The sequence below is a fragment of the Pteronotus mesoamericanus genome, unplaced genomic scaffold, assembly GCF_021234165.1.
Source record: "Pteronotus mesoamericanus isolate MK-2021 breed Mesoamerican mustached bat unplaced genomic scaffold, CSHL_Meso_final contig_20, whole genome shotgun sequence".
Classification (NCBI taxonomy): Eukaryota; Metazoa; Chordata; class Mammalia; order Chiroptera; family Mormoopidae; genus Pteronotus; species Pteronotus mesoamericanus.
The window spans coordinates 69239779-69263253 of NW_026555085.1; the positions used below are offsets into that span (position 1 = coordinate 69239779).

At 38.1% G+C, this 23475-nt stretch overlaps 1 protein-coding gene across 3 annotated transcripts; it reads left to right on the forward strand.

The window, feature by feature from the left end:
* On the forward strand, positions 1 to 22718 carry RWDD1 (RWD domain containing 1). 3 transcript variants are annotated; one of them, XM_054569861.1, is made up of 8 exons: positions 3 to 471; positions 1244 to 1298; positions 7872 to 7937; positions 10083 to 10213; positions 17156 to 17299; positions 18886 to 19018; positions 19518 to 19580; positions 22424 to 22718. In XM_054569861.1, exons 2-8 carry the CDS (start codon positions 1277 to 1279, stop codon positions 22543 to 22545), a joined length of 681 nt encoding a protein of 226 aa, XP_054425836.1. In that variant the 5' UTR covers positions 3 to 471; positions 1244 to 1276; the 3' UTR covers positions 22546 to 22718. The 3 variants fall into 3 exon arrangements, with proteins under 3 accessions (XP_054425835.1, XP_054425836.1, XP_054425837.1); XM_054569862.1 differs by lacking the exon at positions 1244 to 1298 and adding an exon at positions 1653 to 1780 and having other exon boundaries at positions 379 to 471; XM_054569860.1 differs by lacking the exon at positions 1244 to 1298 and having other exon boundaries at positions 1 to 471.
* Positions 22719 to 23475: the final 757 nt, after the last annotated feature.

The window sequence follows — 23475 nt, forward strand, 5'->3', positions numbered from 1 at the left end:
TTTCAGTCCTGACACATCGAGCGCGGATGCCGCGCTGAGGGGCTCTTCACTCTCAGGCTCTGCAAAGCCCAGCGACCGGTCCTAGGTGTCTGTGACGAATGCCAGACCGAGAACGTTAACCATCCCTGCAAATCTTGAGCGGGCGTGGGATAGGCGGCTACACAGTGCCCCGCTGGCCAGGCCCAACGAGTCGAACGCGGAACCAAGGAGCTGGCGGAGGCTGGCGCGGGGCTGTTGCTCAGCAGGCCCGGCCTGGCTTTGGGCCCCTGGCCTCCTAGCCGGAGATTCTGCGCCTGCGCCCGTCAGGCTGCTGCCCGCTCCCCTGGCGCGGCAGTGGTCCCGGCTGCCACGCGCCGCCTGGGTGTCTGGGCGATCCATGGGCAGCAGCGAGGGCCACGATGACAGATTACAGCGAGGAGCAGCGCAACGAGCTGGAGGCTCTGGAGTCTATCTATCCGGACTCCTTCACAGGTGACTTCCGCGGCCGCAGCCCCGCAGTCATCCCGGGATAGAGTGGGATGGGCCGGAGCTGCCGCTGCCCTCGGCCTCCCTAGCCTCGATGGAAAAGGGGACAGGGAGGTTGCGTGGCCACCTGGCCCGCCATTCTCTCCTCTAGTTCTTCTCCCGAAGTGTTCAGGCATTTGTGAACAGCTCCACGGCTGTTGTGCTTGTTCTCTGAAATCTAGAAGTCAGAGCGAGGCTGGCGAGGTCCCTGGAGAGCGTCAGGCCTGGAATTGAGTCGGGGGCACTTTGGTTTCTGTGTAACTTACAGCAACCGGAGGTTGAGCGTAATAGCACGAAAATATCCTCCACGTGGGAGTAACCCTTCCAGAGCCCCAAAGATGTCAGTTTTCACCTTTATTCGGGTAGAAGATGTGTTTTCCTACGACGGTGTTTTAAAGATTATGGAATTCAGAGTGGTGTTTACCCAGAATCAGTTAGAGTAGCATTATCCCCGAAGTTTCTCGTTTTTTTTTTTTTTTTATCTTTTATTTTTTATTTTCTGGCATTCTGCAGAATGCCCGATGATGTGGCCCAGGGTTCAGTTCCACTGTAGATTCACAGGCTGTTAGGCAGGAAGGGATATTAGATGTCATCCAGCCCGGAATCCTCTTGCTGCAAGCAAGGTAATTAAGGCTCAGGAAAGAGGTGGCTTGCTTTGGGTCAGCCAGCAAGTTAGCGGCAGGACTGGTACCAAGAGTTAAATAGGTCTGAAACTCGTTTCCTGTTCCTTCACCTTCAGACACGTGGGACGTGGAATCTAGCTCCAGCTGGGATGAGGTGGAAAAGATTACTTGGTAGGTTCGGCCAGTGTAAAACATGGAGAAATTCATTACGTAAAGAAAGGCAATTCTTCTGTATTAAGTAATCCTCCAGGTGATTCTTAAACTGCAACAAGATAGCCGTGTCACAGTATACTTAGTTTTTGAGAAGTGATCAAATGAAACCAATAGGAGCTAGTAGAACCTAAGTTTGAGGGATTTCTGTTCCCCATACCTTTTCTTTGAGTGTTGTCTGTCACTGTCAGTATTCATAGTGTAAGGTATGTTATTTTAACTCATAAACTCCAGCCCCTCTCTGTGTAGTTTTCTTAGCTCTACCTTTGACCACTGCTTGCAATGGTAGCAAATTTTGTTCTGCTTTGCCAACAGGCAGATGTCTCTCAGCTACCCCTGTATAGCTGCAGTCCTGTTCATGTTCTCTCTCACCAGCAGTGCAGCTGTGCTGTGAGGATGTTAAGGGGATGAGTGAAGAGGGGTTTGAGAGTGTCGTTAACTGGGTGAGTGTGTATGGAGTCTGGCTCCCTTCTCTATCCTTGCTTATATGTCAATGTCTAAATAAAATAGAATATAGGGTCGGTTGTTGGATATATCCTTAATCTTGAGATATAGTCATTCCTTGTCTATTGGAAATGTAACAGGTATGGACACTATGTAGGCAGAATTAAGAAAACATAAGATTTGCTATTCTTTTTCTTTTCTTTGGACATAAAGTATCGCTCATTAAAGACTGCCCGTGTAAGCATTTATAAAAGTGATACATTTTTAACCCTGCAACAATCTGGTGGTTCTTTTGTATTGTACTAGATCTTCATACAATTCAGTGGCTGCAGTTCGTGTCCAAGGCAAAAGTGCTTGAGGATTCTTGAGACAGGCTAATAAAAGACAATGTATGAGTCTTTGACACATGCAAGTATTCTGTGGTATTAGCTGAACCCAGTCGTCTCTAATTCCTACCAGCATTTCTATAACCTTTGCAATAAATAAATTAAATTGAGAAGGCTATTTTATAGCCTTCTTTTGTGTTGATGATTTTATACTTTCATATTTTCATACCAGATTTAAGAAAGAGAGATTGCTTGTGTCAGTTTGCCAAGGAACATGAATTTGTAGTTTTCTAACTATATTTTGAACCACACTTAATATAGTGTTTTAATATTAGATTTGGTAAATGCTCAGCAGTGTTGATGAAGGAAGTAGATAGACCTTTTTTTTTTTCTTTTTTGGATAGATGGCTGAGTGCCTGACAGAAAAGCCTTATTAAGCACATCATGACCCCACCCTCTTGCAGATGCTGAAGAGACACAGTTGGGCCAGCCCACAGTCCTAGCTGTGTAGGCCTAGCTTAACTTCAGAATTGTTTGCTTGACTATTTTCAAAGAACTTTTGGTCCAGTGTTGTATTTGTCATGAGTTGTAACAAATCATAACACAATTTCTTCTTTTTGCCTATTCTGTAGCTTGACTGCATATTGATCCATCCTTCTAACAACTAGTCTTCCAAAATGCAGACTCACTTTCCTGATACCGCATTCTTCCTCAGTAGTGCTTCTAAGGTAGCAGCCATTTCTGTATCAAAGTCTCTGGCTATGGAAAGTTTTGTTGGAACAAATTGGTTGGCTTTGCGCTAGCCAAAAGTCAAGTTCCCTTAATTCTGTTTGGTAAAGAGGGGTATGTAATACTATATTTGCTGTGTCAGCACCTCTGGTAGCAGCCATGAGCCTTCAACATTTATAATTGCATCTTACAGATGGGGCAGAAATCTTGTGAAAGCAGTTTCTCTAAGACAGACACTTCCTAAGAAGCAAGTGGACTATTTTATGGGCTGTCTGGCTCTTTGCGAACGTCTTAGTGTCATTTATGTGTCCCTTTAGGGTACATTTCATTCAGTGCCTTGATAGTGTCTGTTCTTGACAAAAATCCTTAATTCTGTCCATTTGCCCTATATCACCTAACACTTCGACCCCTCTACTGGTTCATTCCTCTATGCACAACAATCTTACCCTTTTTCTCAAAAGTATTTGATCCACTTACATTGGTGCAAGTCTGGTATCTTTAGAAAGGGTAATCTTTCTTTCACTTACCCCAACAGGAATGCATTGGAACTGGGATTATTCCTTAATCACAATACAGCAATCGTTCATCTTTGCAAGTCCAGTTAAGTAGCTATCCTATCACTAGTTTAGTTACCTCCACGCTTGGGAATATTATCCTTTTCCATGGTTTTTTAAATACCCGTTTTAACATTAGGTTCTGCTGTGACAGAAAACCTCAAATAACAGTGGTTTTAAAAAGGTAAAGTTTATTACTCTTGCACGTAAAAGATAGTTGTGTAGCTCCTGTCCACAAATTCCTCAGGGATCCAGACTTCTAAGTTCTCTGTCACCTCCAAGGTGTAGTCTCACCTTCATGGTCAAGATGGCAGCATTTCTTTTCAGACAGCGGAATAGTTAAAGAGGAAAGAAAAAGTAAAAGACAGCAGTTTCTTAAGGAAATTTCCTGGAAACTGTCAAAGGACTTAATTTGCTTCCATCCCATTCATTGTAATTTAATTTGGTGAGACATTCTTGGAAGCGGGGCTGGGAAATGTATTTTTTCTTCTGGGTGGTCAGTGTGCTCAGTTAAAAATGGTATTGCTGGGAGAAAGGAAGAGTGGATTGGGGGAGATATTAGCAGTGTCCTCCAATATCCTTTTTCTGTTCCCAGTTCACGACTTTTTCTCTGTAATGGCTGCTTGGTGTGGTGGGTGTTACGAGCTCTGTGCTTTTACACAAATCATAAAACTTCTCTAATCCTCAGTTTCCATATCTGTTTGATGAAGAATAGTGTAAATGGAAATACTTTGTAACTGTTAAACAAATGTAAGATACTCTTTCCCAGAAATTTACTGTATTAGTTTCTGATTCTTCTAACATGGCTTAGTAATTCCTTGTCTTTATCAACGAACAGTTTTGATTTCATTTTCCTCAATTGGTGGCTGCATAGCCACACCTTGGAAATGCCATCTTCAAAATTTTGGCCTCTGAAATTCCTCTTTGTGTCCATAAACTTCGTAGCCCTACAGTTCTTTCATTCTCATGCTTTTACAGAACATGACTTTTCATCGTGATTTCTCATGGATTAATGGCTTATCAACTTCTTTCTTGTTCATCTTGCCTCCCTATTCTGTCTGGCTCCCAAGGTCAGGCAGTTAAAGATGTTCTTGCCACCATCCCCATAGTATCATTTACCAAATATTTACCAAATGTGATTGTTAGAAGCCCAGTCTATTGGGAAAAGACATTGGATAAGTCATTTATAACACAGTGTGATGAATCTTCCATGGAGGTGTATATTGGGTGAAGCTGGACCATAGCGGGGAGGTAAGGGTCTGGGTTGTTTTGGAGAACTGAAGGGTGATGAGGAGCTAACAAATGAATGAAACGTGAGGAAGGAGCACAGCATGTGCAGACACATGACTATGAGGGGGCAAAATGTGATCGTTGATCAAGTGGCTTGGTATTACTAGAATATAAAGTGAGAAGTGAGAGTTGTGGAAAATGAGACTTGACAAGTAAGCAGGGTCCAGATCACAAAGGGCCTTGTTAGGAATTTAGACGTGATCTTACAGGCCAAGGGTTCATTGCCCATTTTCTCCCCGCACAGCTGCAGAGACGGATACACTGTACCAGGGGTGTCCAACCTTTTGGCGTCTTTGAGCCACACAGGAATAAGAATTGTCTTGGGCCACACATTGAATACACAAACACTAACAAAAACTGATGAGCAAAAAAAAAAAAAAAAAAGGTTTTAAGTAAATTTACAATTTTGTGCTGGGCTGCATTCGTAGCCACCCTGGGCTGCATGCAGCCCTCGGGCCACGGGTTGGACGCCCCTGTTTGCAGACACTGCCATGTCAGACGTGGATCTCGCGAGTTACATAGTTCACAAATAAGATGGCCTTTTCTTCCGTTTATTTTTATCTCTCATGGCTGCTTCTTTTCTTTTAATCTCTGGCACTTTTTCCTCCTTTTATACTCCCCCCCCCACTAAATTTAGGTTTCCTTACAAAACTGGTGTTGGTCTTTATTTCTTTTTCCATTTTCTCTAGTGATCTCATCTAGTCTAATAGCCTTAGCCATTACCTCTCTGTGGATGATCCCAAAATTAAGTTCAAGCCCAACTGTCTTTAGTTCCATTTTTGCTCATTTCTGATTGCATACTCCATACTTCCAACTGAAACTATCCTGAGTCCTATAAATATATCATATTTGAGTTTCCTTTTTTATTTCTTGCATCTGTTAATGGTTCTACCATCCTCTGCTTGCAAATTTAAAATGTCAGTCATCACCGTGTACCCTGCTATTCCCATTGCTGCCAACCTAGTTCAGAACCTCATTGTCTTTGCTGGGATAATTTCAGTAGCTATCTAGTTCATCCTGCCTCTAGTCTTGTTTCTTTCCCATTTTATGCACTGTTGCTAGATTTATCTTCCTATGTTTAGAATACAGTCATGACCATATTACTGCTGCTAAAATAAACAAACAAAAACCCTGTCATACTCTGGCTGCTGTGTTACTCTTCTACATTTCTTTTCTTCGTCTGGATTTACCAATATGCCTTAATTCACAGACTAGCTCAAATGATTTCCCTGAAATTTCTCAACTGGAAAAAAAGCTTTTTTTTTTTTTTTTTTAATGAAACTCTACAGATTATTCAGCTCTGCCAGTTACTACTTGTATAGCCATGAGAAAACTATTTAAAAGCTCTTTTTTCTCAGTCTTACTATCTATAAAATTGGGATGGTACTGTATTTAATAGTTTCTAAGACATTTTTACATTTTAACATCTGTGCAATATGAATTTGTCTTAAAATCGGTTACATTCATAGTTTAATTGCAGCTTTTTTTTTTCTTAATGGTATATAATGTAGGGTGCATCTCATACTTGATGGGCTTTTAAGTTTGGTGAAATATGGCAACAGTATAAAATCATGGTCTTGGTGTGAGAATTAACAGATCTTTATGTAAATGCATAGCACTGCACAGGCACAAAGCAATGCTCAGTACATGTTAGCTGTCGTTATTGGCTGTTAGGTGATCCCTAACTTACAGCCTCATGAAGTCCTAGAAAATGGTAATATATTGGAATGTTATTGGGTTGAACCCTTATTTCTGTAGTTGCAATGTTTATGTTTAAATGGCATGTAAATGCTATTAATCATGAAAAGAAATAGGAATGAAATACATCAAATATGTTTTATGCACATTTGTTTTTTAAAAAAGTAGAGCCAATCATAAAAGCTTTATTATAATTTCCTTTCAGAGGCTTTTTCAGCATAGGCTGGCCTTCCTGAGGCCTATCAAAATATGAATCTAATGAGTCTTTTTATCTTTCCGACAGACACCTTTCAAGTACTCATAGATGTTCATCATCGTTTCAAGTACTTTTAAACCTCAATTAAAATGAGGGCATGTGTCTTAAAACTTTTATTGATAATGAATATTTATAAAGGCCTCAGAATTCCAAAGGAGGAAAAGCTGAGTAGCTTCCATTGCGACTTCTTCAGGGATCCCCACGTTCTTTCATTTTAGAAAGAGGCTGCTGACCCCGTACCACCCTTGACAGGGCTTTCTGGGCCTGAAGTGAGCGGCAGGTTTTCCTCGTGGACTCTGCAGCTGTCGTGGGTGGCTTCAGCTTTTCTTGTTCATTATTCTAAGGGTTCTCAGGGCAAGTTTTCTTTGTTTTTTGACTTCTTTTCATCCCATTAGTTTAGGTCTTTCATTGAGCCAAAATTTATTCAGTTTCTAGATACTGGCAGACACTGATCTAGGATCTCTCATAGCCTTAATAGTATTTTTGTGGGGGAATAGGTAATCAATATATAGTATCAGATATCAAGGTGTAAAATGGTACATAAAGCTTTCATAGTTATGTAAATATGTATTTATGTGTCTTTTGAAAAAAAATTTTATTGAATTTATTGAGGTGACAATCGTTAATAAAATTATATAGGTTTCAGGTGACTTGTCTTGCTTAACAAATTGGAAGTAATTTGATGTTATGATTTATGACCAATTTTAAAACTCCCTGAAAGATGGTAGAGGCTTGATAATTTGTAAAAAGATTAAAGTTTGGTTCCAGAGATGTTGTGTGAGAAAGAGATAGCTAGAAGATACAAACTCTAACAAGTTAATATTAACTGTTTGTCATGGGGATTCTGAATTGTATTTCAGAATACTTAAGTATAAATATTAGTGATTATACTGAATATTTATCAGTGGGTAGAAACATCAAACTTCTTTATCATTCCATTTGGGAATTTTTTTAAATATAATTTTCCATATATAGGTAGAAGTTTTATAATTATTTTAATTGATTTGATAAAACTCCAGGAGGTATCTACTGTAGGTAGTTCTTTCCACATTTAAGACAACCTGAGATTTAAACAGAAAATTCATGGATGTGTTTTATTATTTGAATGTCCTATTTAGTTTGTTTTTGTGGAAATAGAAATCCAGGCCTGGGGATCAGTTTCCCAGACTGGATAGTGATATTTGGCTAACTTAGAAAACATCTTAATAACTTAACCTATGTGTATATTTTCTTGCAGTATTATCAGAAAATCCTCCCAGCTTCACCATTACTGTGACATCTGAGGCTGGAGAAAATGATGAAAGTAAGTCTAGTAAAAAACACTTGTGGTTTTTCTAAGCCTCTCCTTCAGGAATTCTACTTATTCTACAGCAATTCTGTGCTGGGCATTGCAGGTATAGAGGTGCGAAGGGGCTGTTAAGAATCTGGTGTGAGTGCTATGTGTTTCTATTTGGTATACAATAAAAATATGACTTCTAGAGAAACAAAGTCAATGAGATATATTCTGATACAATAAGCTTAGCTTTTAAAAGTAAAACAGAAATGATAAGAGTACAGCAGATGAAGAGATTTTTTTAGTCAAACAAGACTTTGCATGCATATATATTTCAGTGGTTGTATGATATTTCATTAAGTGACTATTGTTTTTCCATGACTCTTTTTCATCTTTGGACATTTAGATCATTTACTGGATTTTTGCTGTTATAAATTAGTTTATATAAACACCTATCAGCATATTTTTCTCCCTCTCTTTAGGATGGGTATTCTACTGTTATTTAAATATATATTTATAGAACCAGGTAAAACCACTATTACATAACTATACAACTAAGGTAGATATACAAATTGAAATAAAGCAGTTACAAAACCAACAAATTAAAATTATTAAATAAAATAATTTAAACTTGGGCAGATGTTGGGGGAGCAGGGAGTATCTGAAGTTCATTTCTACTTTTAGTGCAGTTCAGTTTGATAAAAATATAATGTAAGTTAATGTTAACTCCAGGGTTTTTTTTTACTCCAGGGTTTTGTTTTTTTTTTCCTGTTAAACTAGTCAACTAAAATTCAGCCATGTAATACCAATGTTAGTGTTAATACTTGATAACTCTAAATCTGTTTTATACAATTGGAAATGATACTGGATATTTATATATGTCTAAAATCTCAAATACAACATGAGCAATTTTTATATTTTGTTTAAAATGTAAATATATGCATAGATACTTTAAAGTATCCTTTTAAAAATACGTTTATGATCATTAAATAAATCAAAATGGTAATAATGATCTCTTCCTGATGATGGATTATTATTGCTTTTGTTTTTCCTTTAGCGTATTATTAAATTTTTTTTATAATGAATGTCTGTTACATCACATAGTAGAATCAATAAGTTTTTTAAAGAAACTTTTTAGCAAAGTTTAATAAGAAAACAATGAAAAATGCCAAAAACACTCTAATTTTTTTATATCCATTGACTGATAAAATTCTTTGTTGGCATCCATACACAAAAATTAAAACAAAATATCAAACCAGCATATTTTAAGGTGTCGCCCCCCGCCCCCCCATAGAGAGAAATTTAGATTTGAATTAAAATAATCAAAATCAGGAAGTTTTAATCATTAAAATGTGAGTTACAAGAAAGGCATACTCTAGACAAAGGATTATTGTGGCTAATAAGTTATGACAGAAAATGTTTAGTATATCTACTTTATTTCAAATTGCTTCAGAATTCACCAGGCTGGGCTGCCAAGAGACAGATACTTTGCAATAATGTACATGTAAGAATCTTAGTCCCATATAAGTGTAAGATCTGTGAGCTGGCACAAGCCAAAAGAATGAGTGAGAATACATAGATGAGTCAGGTTAAAAGTTTCTCACACAATCTCTCAGACTGTCCACTTCAAAACATGTCATCTAGCAACCTCTTAGCAATCTTCTGCTGGCACCATACAGATAGAAATATCGATTCCCCTCCAGCTAAAGCCAGATCTTTTGCATTGGGAACTGACTTTATTAGAGGCCTGAAAATGAGTCTAAGATAGTACTTTATTTATATGTTATATTTAGTGCCCTTGTATTCATCTAAGGGAGGGTTTTAAAAAGAGTGTTAACTTGGTATTTTTTAACCTTGTTTCTCTTTGCAGGAAAATCTGTTGTGCTCCTTTTTCTTTTTTTTATGGACACATTGTAATTACCGTATTTTGCCATGTATAATGCACACCCATGTTTTGTGTGCATCATGCACAGGATTATTATACCCATTATTATACCCAAAGTATGTAATCATCATACCCATGTATAATGCATATCCTTATTTTTCCCTCAAAAATTTGGGCAAAAAAATGCACATTATACATGGTGAAATATGGTAATTACTGGTTCAACAAAGATGTTGATTTCTCTCTACTTTATGTTTTAAGATATTCTTATCAAACTCTTATATCTTTAGCTGTCCAGACTACCCTCAAGTTTACATACAGTGAGAAATATCCAGATGAAGCCCCTCTTTATGAAATATTCTCCCAAGAAAATCTAGAAGACAATGATGTCTCAAGTATTTTAAAATTGTTAGCATTACAGGTAAGGAAATAATGGGTTTTGTAAAGGTAGTTTGTTTTTTTTGCCCTAAGCATTATATATCAATTGCAAGTCAAAAAATACTATTAAATACGTCTAATTAGTACATTGAACAAGCAGAATTCAGTGTGTGTGCATGTGTGTGTGTACAAACAAATACTTTTCAACTTTGGGTAAGATTTGCTGTCCTTCTGCCTCTGTTTGAAATTCAGTCACCCAGGACTTTTAGGTAAAACGTCTGATAGGTGTAAGCACAGCTTCAGTATGGTTCTCGGAATACCCAGTCTCTTGTGCAGTTAAAAATCCAACTGAAAAGAATTAAAATTTCCAATCCCTGTGACCTGTTGCAGGCTAGTTCCCTACAATCTGAGAAGAAGACTGGTGATTGATTTATTTTTTCTTATGTTTCCTCCCTAAAGATTATAAACAGAAACAAGGGTTTATAACTCCTCTAAGAGGGGAAGAAAAAAATGGGTATTGGAAAGTTTTTATTTGGCACATCTGTTTTGGGATGGGATGCTGAGCTTTGCATGTATTTAGAGCTGTCTCTTGCTTGGGTGGAGAGTTTTCATGTGTTCTTCAGAGTAGGGAAATAGAGAAGACAAGCAAAACCTTTACCATATTAAAATCAGAACTTCTAGGTTTTTCTGTTTGTTTTTTCTAAGAAGAATTAGCAGAAAACATGTCTCCACCTTAAATGTGACTTGCATATTTCAAGGACTATTGGTCTTCTTAATGCTAATTTGTTTTATACTTTATCCTCACCTGAGGATATTTCTTTATTGCTTTTAGAGAGAGAGGAGGGAGAGAAAGAAAAATTGATGTGAAAGAGGAACATTGACTGGTTGCCTCCCACGTGCCTAGACTGGGTTGTATGCACCTGGACAGGGGATTGAACCCGCAACCTTAGGCATGTGCCCTGACCAAGAACAGAGCCTTCGGTCATGTGATGACGCTCCATCCAACTGAGCCACACTGACCAGGGCTTAAAGCTGATTTTTAAAAAATGCTACTATTATTGAGCTATGAGTGAAAGAACATGTATTAAACATGAATTTGTGCTGATCCTGAGTCCTGTACCCAGTATGAAATTATACTAATTCTAATACCATTTGGCATAACACACTTCATTTTAAAACATTGTAGAGAACCCAAGACAATATGCTATATTGGAGCAGTTATGTATTAATATGTTATTTGATCTGAATGATTTATTTTCTTTCATTTCATATTGCATTCATACTCCTTCCTTTAAAAAAAGTTTTAATTTCTTTCTAATCTTACCTGAGATCAGAGGTATTAAGAGAATATTTGTACTTTTTCTCTAAAAATAGTTGTATTTTTAATTATCAAAATAATAAATTCATATTACAGAGTACTCAAGAAAATACAGAAAATCACAAAAGGAAAACAGAGGTTATCAGAGTGTTAATCTCACCGACCAGGTATAACTGCCTGTCAACATGTGGTGTGATAGAATTCAGATTTTTCTTAGGCTTATATTTATATTTCCTCTTCCATCCCAAGTTAGATTATTCTATACATTATGTTTTATAACAACCTTTTTTAACATTACAATATATGTGGACATCTTTCCACTTTATAAGCATATTTGTAAATCAGTATTTTTGATAACTGCATGGACTTTCACTGTACATATGTGTAATTACACACTGTTTTTGAAGCAACTTAAAATTACTTCTCATTTTTGCCTTCTCTAATATATAATTCTTTGGGAGAAGGCAGAGGTGTCTCCTCTACCCTAGCAGTGTGAGATCCAAGCAAGATCAGTGACAGCTTGTTGGCCGCCACGTCAGAGAGTAGGGCTGCAGACATCCTCAGTGCCAGGTGTTGACCCTTCTTTCACTTTGAGTTCCCAGATGGAGGTATAGGTAAACACGCTTCGCCTCCTTGTGTAACCACAGAGAGAATTACAACTAGACCTCAAAACAACACCCAGAACCATCAGAAAATTGAGCTGTATGGAAGTCTGACAACCAAGGATTTAAAAGAAGCACACTCAGCAGCCAGGTGGGAGTGGAGAAGATGTAGCAGCAGCAGAATGGGTGGTCCCGCATTCACATATGGTAGATAAAAATTGAGTGGGATACCTTGGGAGCAATGGTCCCAGCCCCAGGCCAGACTGTACAGCCCAGGGTTCCAGCTCCAGGAAGATAAATCCTCTTAACTTCTGACTGTAAAAACCAGTGGGGGTTGGGACGGTGGAAGAAACTGCTGGATAATCAGAAGGCTCAGCTCAGAGGACCTGCAAGGACTCAGAATGCATACAACCCTCCCCCCCGCCCCCAGGATTCTTCATCAAGGCAACAGCTAGAAGAGCACCAGTTGCACAGGGTGGGTGCCAGGCAAACCTCCAGAAGCCAGGCAGTGGCATTGTGCTTTCTCCAAGCCCTCCCCTGACACAGAGCCACAAAGTGGTGAGGTAGGTTGGCCTGCCCTAGCAATTACTTAAGCTTCCACCCCACACAATTTCTAGGTACCTTTTCTACAATAGGCCATGCTACTAAGATAGGCAGCCAAAGCAGCTTTTCCTAACAACAGAAACAAACACAGGGAGGCTGCCAAATTGAGGAGACAAAGAAATAGCACCAAATGAAAGAACAGAACAAAAACTCAGAAAAAGAACTAAATGAAACAGAGATAACCCACTTATCAGATGCAAAGTTCAAAACACCAGTGATCAGGATGCTCAAAGAACTCACTGAGTATGGCAACAAAATAAAAAAAGACCCAGGAAGAAAAGAAGGTTACACTAAGTGAAATAAGGAAACATCTACAGGGAACTAACAGTGGAGGGTATGAAACCGGGATCAATGATTTGGAACTTAAGGAAGAAATAAGCATTCAACCTAAACAGCAAGAATAAAAAAGAATTTAAAAAAATGAGGATAGTATAAGGAGCCTCTGGGACATCTCCAAACATACCAACATCCGAATCATAGAGACGCAGAAAGGAGAAGAGGAAGAGCAAGAAATTGAAAACTTACTTGAAAAAATAATGAAAAAAAACTTCCCTAATTTGGTAAAGGAAATAGACATACAAGTCCAGGGAGCACATGGAGTCCCAAAAAAGACCACCTCAAGAAGCATAATTAAAATGCCAAAGGTTAAAGAAAAAGAGAGAACCTAAAAAGCAGCAAGAGAAAAACAGAAAGTTACCTACAAAGGACTTCTCATAAGACTAGCAATTGAATTCTCAAAAGAAACTTTGCAGGCAATAAGGGACTGACAACAAGTATTCAAAGTGATGAAAAGCAAGAACCTACAACCTAGACTACTCTCTCCAGCAAAACTATCATTTAGAATGAAAGGACAGATAAGAGTGCTTCCCAGACAAGGTAAAACTAAAGGAGTTCATTACCACCAAGCCAGTATTACATGAAATGTTAAGGGGACTTACTTAAGAAAAAGCAGATCAAAACTATGAACGTTAAAATGCCAACAAATTCACCACTATCAACAACTGAATGTATAAAAACAAACTAAGCAAACACCTGGACAGGAACAGAAGCATAGATATGGAGACCATTTGGAGGGTTATCAGCTAGGATAGGGAAGAGGGAGAATGGGGGAAAAGGTAAAGGGATTAAGAAGCATGATTGGTAGGTACAAAATAAGTGGGGTGGGGAGGGGAGTTAAAATAGTATAGGAAATGTAGAAGCCAAAGAACTTATATGCAAATACCATGGGCATGAACAAAGAGGGGAGATATTTGGAGGGATTGGGGGTACTGGGCGGATGAGGCCATAATCAATAAAATATTTTAAGTAAAAATATCTAGTTCTTTGAATATTTTCATATATTACTATTTGTAAATCCTTACAGCAGAGTCTCCTTTGAATTTGTAGTACATGGCACATAGTAGACACTCAAATATTTTTTGTTTTTAATTAAAGAATGAGTTATTGATGAAAATACTAGTCCAGTGTTTTCTGGAAGATTTCTAGATTAAAAGGTATGCATACTTAATGTCATACATACTGCCAATTTGACCATCAAAATGGTTGTGCCAAATTATGACTTCACTATTGCCATTGAAGGTATCTGCCCACTTTTAGTATCCTGGGTATTTTTATTTAGAAAGAAACAAATGATGACAAGGTTAAGATAGTATAAAATCGTAATTTCAAATTTGTTAATAACTAGTGATGTGGAAATCTTTTCATATGACCTCTAGTTGTCTGTTTTCTGTATGAATGATTCTTTTTTGCTTTTTTGTTGGAATACTTAACTTTTTAAAAAGAGATGCTACCAGATTTGCTGTTGAAATACAAGAGGTCTGTCCAGAATGTATCCAGCCATGCACTATGAAAAACAGGTGTTTGTTGAAGAAGATACAAGAAACATTGTACATAGGAAAATGGCGCCTCAGTCCCCTTCACAGTAGGCACATTCAGACCTCACACAGTTCTCACAATTACCATCAGCTGACCTGTCGTATTATCCTGAATCTCCCTGATGGTGTCTGAAATCTCTTCCCTTTCAAAGGTGATTTTAGTTTTGGGAAAAGCTAGAAGTCACAGGATACCAAGTCTGGGCTATAGAGGGGCGAGTTACCTTTGTGACATGATGTTTTGCCAGAAAACTGCATGAGACGTGATGCATGAGCAGGTGCATCATCGTGGTGAAGCGGCCAATCACCAGTTGCCCATAGCTGCAGCCTTCTGAATCATCCAAGTAGTTTCTGTGAGGGAACGTCCAATCTTACTGCAAAATTTGATGCAGATACATTGTTCTACTTGCTCAGTTCAGTCACTTTGAATGTGGTGGCCACATGGTATACGTTCTCACTCACTGCCATCTACCACTCCCACAAACTCATACAATGAAGTCCTCATCATTCATGCATTAACATTCCAGTCCACTCTCCTTGGCTGCCAGGTTACATTGATGTCATGCAAACCATTCTTGTTATACTGGTCTTTTTCTGGACAGATCTTGTAAATCAAGGGTTAAGTGAAGTAGTCAAACCAGACTCTATTGGCACCATCCCACCTCTCATAGATTTTATACTCTGATGAGGAGAATGGACTAGCAAACTGAATATCATTTTCCTGTATGAAAAGTGCTCTGATGGGGAGGTACAGGAGTGAGTGTATGAGTGCATGTAGATTTGAGGCACTGGAGAAGCTTCCTAGAGGAAGCAGAGACCTGAAGAAAGTGTTTGTCAGGCAGAAGAGAGAGAAGAGTTTTACAGGAAAAGAACAAGCTTGTTAATGGGCATGGGAGTGAGAGAGAGAAGAGAGATCATTGTTTACTTCCAGAACTCTCAGTCACACTAAATCACTTGAGCATAGACTTTGAGGTTTGTGGTTATATTGATGCAATTAAAGAGCTTAGAACTGGGCCACACAGCAGGAGATGAGTGGTGGGCTTGAAAGCAAAGAAGCTTTGCAGGTATTACCGCCTGCGCTCCGCCTCCTAGCCTGTCATTCCCTGCCCCCCTGCCCCCCCCTGCCCCCCCCCCCCGCCACATCCAAAGAAAAATTGTCTTCCGTGAAACTGGTCCCTGGTGCCAAAAAGGTAGGGGACCACTACTTTAAACTGTTTAAAAAGTTTGATCTTGCTCCTGATTGGTTTGGGAAGCTATGAGGGGTTTTTAAGCAAGAGACTTAATAAATCAATTTTGTGTGTGTATTGAATGGTCAGAGAAGTTGATCAGGTTTTTAGAAGACCACTTAGGAATTTCTTGTGATATTTCAAGCTAAAGATGATGGTGTTTGATAGTGTTGATAGAGGACAGCAGGCAAATTTAAATAGTATATATGAATAGGTAAGAGACAGTGATAGAATTTAGGATGGGATAGGAGTGGTCAGATTGGGTACATGGTGGTATGATTCTCTGAGATGCAGAACTTAGAAATAGGTTTTGTGGAGATGATGGATTCCATGTTGAGATGCCTATGGGACATCCAAGTCACTGTCCAGTGGTCAGATTTCATATGGGTTTGGCACACAGGATAGAGGTTTTTTTAGAGTCAGATTTAGGATGGTTAGCATGGAAACACACAGAGAAGCTCCACCGCAGAGGATTATACGGGCTAGCTTGAAGGCTAGTCATCAGGGAGGGTCCAGGAAATGAAATACCTATTCAAATACTTCTGAGGCCAGTCCTGTCAAAGAAATGCTAGGAAATTTCTTCAGCTGCTGGGACAGAGATTCTGGCATGTAAATTTTGGATTTTTATTTTTTATTGTTTTTTGTCTTGTTTATCCACAGAAATAAGATAGGGTTCAAACCTATCTTATTTCTGTGGATAAACAAGGTATCTTTTTATTTTATTCTGCCTTCAAATTACCAACTTCCAAAAAGCGTTTGAATTATAGCCCTTTCATGAGTCAGAGATACTTTCTATCTGGCTTTGAATCATTTCAAATCAAAAGAAAAAAAAAAAGGGTAGCTAAAGGTAAATCACAGAACTACCTACAGTCTTTATTATTGTTTTATGTTAGTTGCTGTGGCCTCACTGTTCAGGTCATTGTCGCAGCTGTTAAAATATCCAAGGAACTGAAGTAATGAAAACATACTTGAGAACCGATGTTACTAGCTACTGTGGGAAAAGTCTTTTGAATTCTATCTACATTTATGATTATTAAACAGAATTTATTGACATATCTGCTTTATGTTAGGTATAACAAATTATATGACTTCTTAAAATTTAAGGTGTTGTTATTGCCATATATGTTCAATTTTTAAATAATCATTTACCCAAGTGTCTGAACAGATGTGTAACTGAATTAGTGATCACATCATGAATGTATGGAATTTAGTTGTTCTGCTGAAACACTTTTTTTATTGCTTAGTTGTTTTTATTTGTCTCAGCAGTGTGCTTCTCACTACAACCTCAGTTTTTTTTGTTACTGGGTTTTTTTGTTTGTTTTGGTTTGTTGTTGTTTTTTTTTTTTTTTTTTTTTGGTTACATAGGCAGAAGAAAACCTTGGTATGGTGATGATCTTTACTTTAGTGACAGCTGTGCAAGAAAAATTAAATGAAATAGTGGATCAAATAAAAACCAGAAGAGAAGAGGAAAAGAAACAAAAAGAAAAAGAAGCAGAAGAAGCTGAAAAGGTATATTAAAAGCCATGTTTTCTTTCTCTAAATCTGTTTTTTTTTTTTTTTTGAGTTGTTTGGGATTTCCTGTTTTTGGTTTTTGTTTTTGGAAACTTAAGTAATTTTTTTGGAAATCACAAAAATAAATGAAAATAAATTTCAGTAAAACTTTACTAAGTAAAATAAAATCTTAGAAGTCCCTCATTTAGTTGGTGGTATAACACAAGTGATGATTAATAATCAGTAAATTTAGTAAAGCTCATGCAGGTAAGATCAAGAAATAGAAATTATTTCACTTACAGTATCGAGGTGAGAATTAATAAAACTGCCACCAGAGTATTTTAAATATAGTCATGCACTGCTGAACATGGATATATGTTTTGAAAAATGCATTGTTAGGCAATTTCATTGTGCGAACATCATAGAATGGCACTTACACAAACCTAGATGGTGTAGCTTGCTACACATCTAAGCTATAGGTATAACCTACTGCTCCTAGGCTACCGCCCTGTGCAGCATGTCACTGTCCTGAATACTGCAGGCAGTTCTAACACAATTTGTGTATCTAAACATAGAAAAGGTACAATAAAAATGTGGTATAAAAGATTCAAAATGGTACACCATTAATGGAGCTTGCAGTACTGGAAGTTGCTCTGAGTCACTGAGTGAATGACAAGTATATGTATGAAGATCTAGGACATTACACTACTGTAGAATTTATAAACACTGTACACATAGGCTACACTAAATTTATAAAACAGCATGAGATTAAATCAAGCGCAAGAGAAAATGATGCAATTAAGGCACTTGGTAAATACAGATTATGAGGATGCTACTGACATAACATGGCATACCGTTTTACAGCCAACTTTTTATATAAGCAGAAGGAGTACACTCTAAAATAACAATAAAAAGTGTAGTATAGTAAATACATAAACGAGTAACATGTTTGTTAATTATCATTATCAAGTAGTAAATGTATTATATATAATTGTATGTGCTTTATTTTTTTACAACTAGTAGCACAGTAGGTTTGTTTACATCAGTGTCACCACAAAACACATAAATAGTGCATTGCCCCATGGTGTTTGGACAGCTGTGATGTCACTAGGCGCGAGGAACTTTTCCCATTATCTTATATGACCACTGTCGTTATAAGTGGTCTGTAGCTGACTGAAAATTGTGTTGTGGCATGTGACTGTATTTGCTAAAGTAAAGAAAACCTCAAATTCTGAAATTTAGTAAAAAGATAAGCTGTGATGCTAAGTGTTGTAAATTGATATATATTCAAAACATTAATAATGACAGCAACAACTTTCTTCTGACCAGTGAACATCAGTGGAGATATGTGGCATATTATCTTTATTTTTTTGTAATAAAAATTATAGGTGGACTTTTCCAGAATAAATTGCCAAAACCAATGAGAGTAGCCAGTGTAGGCAGAAATCAGATTAAGTACTTCAAAACTTGAAACAGTTTATCTGCATCTTTCCTGTAAGTGGCTATATTCATTTGTGTAGAGGATCATTAGGCTTTATTTTTTTAAAGAGTTGTCTCATTTATCTGGTGACATGTTTTGTTTTTGTTTTTATTTTTCCCCCAAGCAATTATTTCATGGCACTCCTGTTACGATTGAGAATTTCTTAAATTGGAAGGCCAAGTTTGATGCAGAACTCTTGGAAATTAAAAAGAAACGAATGAAAGAAGAAGAACAAGCAGGAAAAAATAAATTAAGTGGTATGACTCACCCCTATTTCTATTCCCCCAAAACCCTTCTGCATTACTTCTGATAGAGCAAGAGGATCATTTGGACAGATTTCTGTAGAGATTATTATACTTGGGTGTCTGGGGAAAAAAGAGAGAACGTTCTCTCTGCATGGTGATATATCTTCACATATAATTATAATTAATATTTATGGCCTATCTTTGATAGAAATATTACAGTGGATAGACTTTGAGATATAGCCCCCATGACTTCCAGGAGTACAAGCCTTAGAAGTGATAGAGTCGAGCCCATTTATTTTTCTAGGTCTTTGAAGCAGACTAGGGTTATCACTTGTTCCATTTTAATCCAAATATTTCCTATGCCTCTTAACTGAGTTCATAAGTTTATTGAAATTCACAGAAAAACAGGTTTTTAGGCTTGTTTTCTTGGGTTATTTCATTTTTTTAATGGATTGTAGAGAAGATGAAGGAAAACTATGCTGTTCAAATTAAACATATTTATTTCTTTTAGGGAAACAGCTATTTGAAACAGATCATAATCTTGACACATCTGATATCCAGTTCTTGGAGGATGGTAAGATAACAATGGAATTCCACGTGTACATACTGTGTTGTTTTTAATATTAAACCATGAAAATCACAGTGACAACAATGTAAATCTTCCGAAGGGTATAAAAAAAATACATTTTGAAGAGTAAATTCTAATGTTTGATAAATTTATACATTAAAAATACCAATTATGCTTTAAAGTTTTCTGATAACTTATGCAAAATCAAAGATAGCAACAGATGAACAATTATGATCATTTTAGCCTCTAACAGCTTGTAAACGAGGCCACTGTGACTTAGGTGACCTGTTTCCCTCAAATTTCTATCATCATAAATGTATGGAAACTATATTCCATGGTCTATCATGGAGCTTTATAAAAACCTCAAATCTGGAATGCTTCTTGCCCCCTAACCAAAAATCTTACATTTCATACCACTCTTATTATCTTTAGAGCATCTAGCCCCTTACTCTTTCCTTCTCCTTTCTACCCCAATCCTTACCCTCTTTCAGTCTTCCATATCTCCATTGTCCATATATCCACAAGTATTTAGTGTATACCAGTTATAAGCTAAGCACTGTCCTGGTGCTGAGGATACAGCAGAGAACAGCATAGAAAAATTTCCTGCCCTCACAGAGCTTAGGGCCTGCATGTGTTTCTTAAACTGTACTCTATACTGCCACACCTCCAATGGCACCCTTAATAGTTGTACACTTCATTAGCTTTCTGTCATGCCCGTTTTACCAGCTGGGGATCCTCTGTCATCTGGCCCTTCACCGTTGTTGCGGACTACCTGCTGCAGAAGGTTAAGAAGCAGTATTGATGTGGCTGACTGTTAAGTTTCTCTCTTCGTTCTTCTCCAAATCTTTGATTTGAGTCCTGGTTTCCTTCCCTTCACTGTTGATTCCCTGTATATTTCACTGTATTTCACTTTGCATAGCCTTCACTTTTTCCTCTATTTTATGACCATACTCAACCATTTATGTGAGCATCCTAATTACCAGTGTCTTGAGCTCTACATCTGATATGTTGTCTGTCTCCTCGTCACTTAGTTCTTTGTTTGGAGTTTTGATCTGTTCTCTCATTGGGCCATATTTCTTTTTCTTGGTGCACCTGTTCCCTTGTAAGGGGCAGAGCCTTAGGTATTCGCCAGGGCGGAACAACCCATTTCTCTGTGTTTTGGCACTGTATGCGGGGGAAGAGTCAGAGAGGGAACAATGCCCTTTCCTAGCTTGCTCAGCCCTCACCCCAGTTTCCATCACTTCTATCCCTTCCCAGAAGCTGATTGTGTCCTTTCAGGTGCTGATTCCCAAGTGTGTGGGTTTGTGTACATCCTAGGATCCCGTGGGACTCTCCAAAGGACTACCCTGTGAGACTGAGAGTTTCTCCCACTGCCACAACCCCCACAGGTTTTTACAGCCAGAGTGTTTGAGTCTTTATTTCCCGGCACTGGAACCCTGGATTGCATGGTCTGTCTAGCTCACCAGTTGTTCTTCCCGGCTTATCCACACGCGAATGTGGGAAATCCCATCTACCAGCCGCCACCTCACCTGCCCCAGTCATCAGCCTCTGCCCTGCCCTGCTTCCTCCTTGCCCGGCTGCTGGTCTCCTTCCAGTCAGGATGAATGTTTCTTCTTTAACTCCTTGGTTGTTGGACTTCATGAAGTTTGATTTTCTGGCGTTCTGGTTACAGTTTGTTTTTAAATTGGTTGTTGTCCTTCTTTTGGTTGTACGAGGAAGCAAAGTGTTTCTACCTATGCCTCCATCTTGGCCAGAACCGTGTGTTAGCTTCTTAAATTACCTCTCTGCACTAGTTCCTTCCTCCTCCTAGTGACCTTACCTATCCTATTGTCACTGCCTCTGAGGTGGTGTTTCTAAAACCACATGATATTTCTTTCCTTAAAATCATTTGTTGGTTCTCTACTGCTTGGAGGAAAAGGTTGACCTACACAATTCTTTAGTCTTTCTTTGTTATCACCAGATATTTTTCCTCAAGAGTCTTACATTCTAATTAGAAGTATACAATGTCTTAGCTTTTTTTCTCTGTCTTTACATATACTACTGCCTCGAATTGCTTCATTCTGGCCTTTTCCTGGCAGATTCAAATTTGTGGTGAAGGTATTTTCGGGCTCATCTGCTCTGTGAAGCCTTCGCTACCCCTTTCAGATAGACAGTCATTCTTTGGCCTGAACTTAGCAAATTGTATTTGGTTACTGAACAGCTCATATGCATGAAGCAAGACTTATTTTTATTGAGTTGAATGTCAGTAGACTATAGAATCTGAGAGGGAAGGAAGATGAACAATTTGGGGTGATTTAAGAGTATTGTAATATCTTACCTTTATGACCTTTAGACGAACTGAAGGATGTAGATATTTAAGGCAAAACCTGGGTATTACTTCCTACAGGTTTAGATATTTGGAATCTTGGGAAGGCATTCCATTGGTAACAAGGGGAACTGGGTGATATTGAAGAACAAGTTAAAGCCATCAATTAAATAACTAGTTGAGCTCTAATGATATACATATCTTCCACTATTGGAAGAGAGAAACCCCTGGTTTGAGGCCCATGGTCAGTGATAATCAACTTTATATAACCAGTACCTATCATCATCCTCAACTTGTCACATGGCACGCCACATCATCAGTAATTCATTCTAGAAAGCCTTTTTTATGACTGGAGGCATGAAGTTTTTCTTAAAATGTGCCTGTCTCCGCTCACCATTACAGACCATTGGTATGATTGGCAGTAGTAGTTTAGGATTTTGTCACCTCCTGTGCACATGGAAAAGTTTCTGTTTGGTACTGCCAATGAATTATATCTTTTATTCCTAATTGTAAGACTGAAGGTGAAATCTTTTGTCTTTTTCAGCTGGAAACAATGTGGAGGTAGATGAGTCTTTGTTCCAGGAAATGGATGACTTGGAGCTGGAGGATGATGAGGATGATCCAGACTACAACCCTGCCGACCCAGAGAGCGACCTGACCGATTGATGGGCCATCCCCATCTGCAGAGAGGCTTGACTGCCACAGCATCTGTGGCTATGCTGAGAGGGTGTTGATTTTCCTTTCTTTTTTCTAAGAAAAAATAATTTTCAGGAGAATAGTCTTCTGAAAGCTTCATCAATGAACTTAATAAAACTGACCTTAAAATTTCAAATATAAAATGTTCAGTTCCTCTTACTGGTGGGAAGAAGGTCACACATTTAAAATGATTTAGTGGTGGAGAGAGCTGCCTGTAACCTCAGACTTGGAGATGGACTGCTGCTGAGCTCAGGTGTAGTTATGTGCAAGTAATCAGAATAACTCGGAATTTCTATGCTGGAGATGGTGGTGGCTTTTGGATTCTAAGTGCTGTCATTCATATAAAATACTATATGACTGAGGTGAATAGAGCATAAAACTTTTTGAATTCTAGCCTATGGGCATGATAAGTTTAAGTCTTTACAAAATGAGAAGTTCATGTAATAGTCAGAAATAAAATAGATTTTAGTCGTATGGTAGTATTTGAATCAGAACAATCTGTAGGAGTTATTAAAGTGTATACTTGGCCCTTCTCAGTTTAGGTTAATAAACACTGAGCATCAGTCTGAATATTAAAACAGTGAAATCTCATGCCAGTGACTCAGGTGATTGTTATACATACTGATTAAGAACCACTGTCTTACAGTTATGAAGTCTACATGTTGTCATGTTCCCCTGTGTTTCTAATTAATCAGTCTGAAGGGGTGTGAATTCTTGGTGTTGTACACTGTCTGCAAGAGAACCACACTTCGCATCCATGTATATATCAGAATAATTTGGAATGATTGACTTGGGGATTCTAGGCAGGAGAGTCAGGCTTCATGCAAGGTCACTGCTGATTTAAAGTACTGAATCTAAGCCACAAAGAGAAATGATTTATGCTATTGCAAATAGCTGCCT

Bases quoted from the DNA above. Each gene is read 5' to 3' on its own strand.
- RWDD1 (XM_054569860.1), top strand. From the start codon at position 399: ATGACAGATTACAGCGAGGAGCAGCGCAACGAGCTGGAGGCTCTGGAG. The intron at 7,938-10,082 runs GTAAGTCTAGTA...TTATATCTTTAG, and splicing joins GGCTGGAGAAAATGATGAAA to CTGTCCAGACTACCCTCAAG. The intron at 19,581-22,423 runs GTAAGATAACAA...TGTCTTTTTCAG, and splicing joins TATCCAGTTCTTGGAGGATG to CTGGAAACAATGTGGAGGTA.